The sequence below is a fragment of the Eimeria tenella genome, genomic scaffold (genome assembly GCF_000499545.2).
Source record: "Eimeria tenella Houghton genomic scaffold, Eth_scaff4308, whole genome shotgun sequence".
In the NCBI taxonomy this organism is placed as follows: domain Eukaryota; phylum Apicomplexa; class Conoidasida; order Eucoccidiorida; family Eimeriidae; genus Eimeria; species Eimeria tenella.
In genome coordinates, this window is record NW_013545227.1 from 1 (window position 1) to 1530 (window position 1530).

The 1530-nt window shown below is 58.4% G+C and overlaps 1 protein-coding gene across 1 annotated transcript; it reads left to right on the forward strand.

The window, feature by feature from the left end:
- Positions 1-301: 301 nt before the first annotated feature.
- ETH_00041135 (uncharacterized protein) lies at positions 302-785 on the forward strand (the record flags this gene model as incomplete). The annotated part of the gene is made up of 1 exon (XM_013380005.1): positions 302-785. A coding segment is annotated over one exon (484 nt), but the record flags the coding sequence as incomplete, so codon positions are not given.
- Between the last annotated feature and the right edge of the window lie 745 nt (positions 786-1530).

Sequence of the window (1530 nt, forward strand, 5' to 3'; positions counted from 1 at the left end):
ACCCTGCAGCAGCAGCAGCAGCAGCAGCTGCAGCAGCAGCAGCAGCAGCAAATCTGCTGCGGCCTTTAGAGGAAAAGGGCAGCAGCTTCACTTGCGATGTTTCGCTCAAGGAGATTCTTGATGCAGTTGTGCTGAACCCCGAGACAAGCCCCCTCACGAGGTTTGCTGCTGCTGCTGCTGCTGCTGCTGCTGCTGCTGCTTCTGTTGTCGCTGCTTCTGCTGGAGCTGTTGCAGCTGTGGTTGCTGCTGCTACTGATGCCTGCTGATTCTTGCTGCTGCTTCTGCCGAGGCAGCTGCAGCTATGGATGCTTGCTGCAGCAGCTGTTGCTTTCCTTATCGCTGCAGCTGCTGCTGCTGTTGTTGTTGCTGCTGCTGCTGCTTCAGCGCTTTGAAAGAGAAGGACGCAAAAATCCCCCAGCCTTTTCAGCCCTGGCGCTGCTGCAGCAGCAACGGCAAAGCCAGCAGCAGCAGCGATATCGGGAGCAGCAGCAGCAACGAGAAGGCCAGCAGCAGCAGCAAAACTGAATCGTTTAAACCTGCTGCAGCAGTAGAAGGGAGCCTCGAGCGGGATCCTGCTGCTGCGCTTGCTGCAGCAGCAGCAGCAGATGGTGCAGCAGCACCAGCGGATGGAGCAGCAGGCACAGCAACAGCAGCAGATGGAGCAGCAGCAGCAACAGCAGCTGCTGCTGCTGCAGCAGAGGAGGCCGAGATCAGATGCCCCAAAAGAGGAATTTTCAGCGGCCGCTTTTTCCAAATCTCTCGAGAGCTGGACGCCGACATCAAATGTCAGATTCGCTAGGGCTTAGGGTTTAGGGTTTAGGGTTTAGGGTTTAGAGGCCTGCGGTACTGTTCGCTGCTTTTGGAGCTAAGGGTTTATCAGTTGCGTGTGTCTCGGTGCCAAGGGTTTAGGGTTTAGTGTAAATGCACCTGCCTCCCACTACCTGCGGTTTTAGAGCTGAGGGTTTAGGGTTTAGGGTTTAGGGTTTAGGGTTTGTGCTGCTGGATATATCGGAGTTAAGGGTTTACGGTCTCGGGTTTGCGCTGCGCACCTCTCCTGCCTGCGCAGTGTCTCTGCGCCCAAACTTTAGGGTTTAGGGTTTAGGGTTTAGGGTTTAGGGTTTGCGTTCAGTGCCGGAGTCTTCGCTGACGCGGCTGCTGGGTTTGCCGTCTCGGGGTTTGCTGCGGGAGCGCTACTGCTGCAGTGTATGTACACCGCAGCTGCTGCTGCTCGACATCCGCAGCAGCCTTTCGGGGCCTCTTTATTCGGAGACTTTTTATTTGCTGCAGCGGCTCAAGTGCGTGGCTCTGAACTCCCCAGCAGCGCTGGGATCGAACGATCCCACGCCCCACAGCCCCGGGATCGTCTCGGGATCGAACGATCCCACGCCCCACAGCGCCGGGATCGCGTTGGGGTCGGGCGATCCAACGCCCCACAGCTCTGGGATCGTGTTGGGATCGGGCGATCCCAGCGGCAGCTCGCAGGGGGCTGGCGATCCCGGCGGCGGGGGCTGTGGGATCGTCTCGGGATCG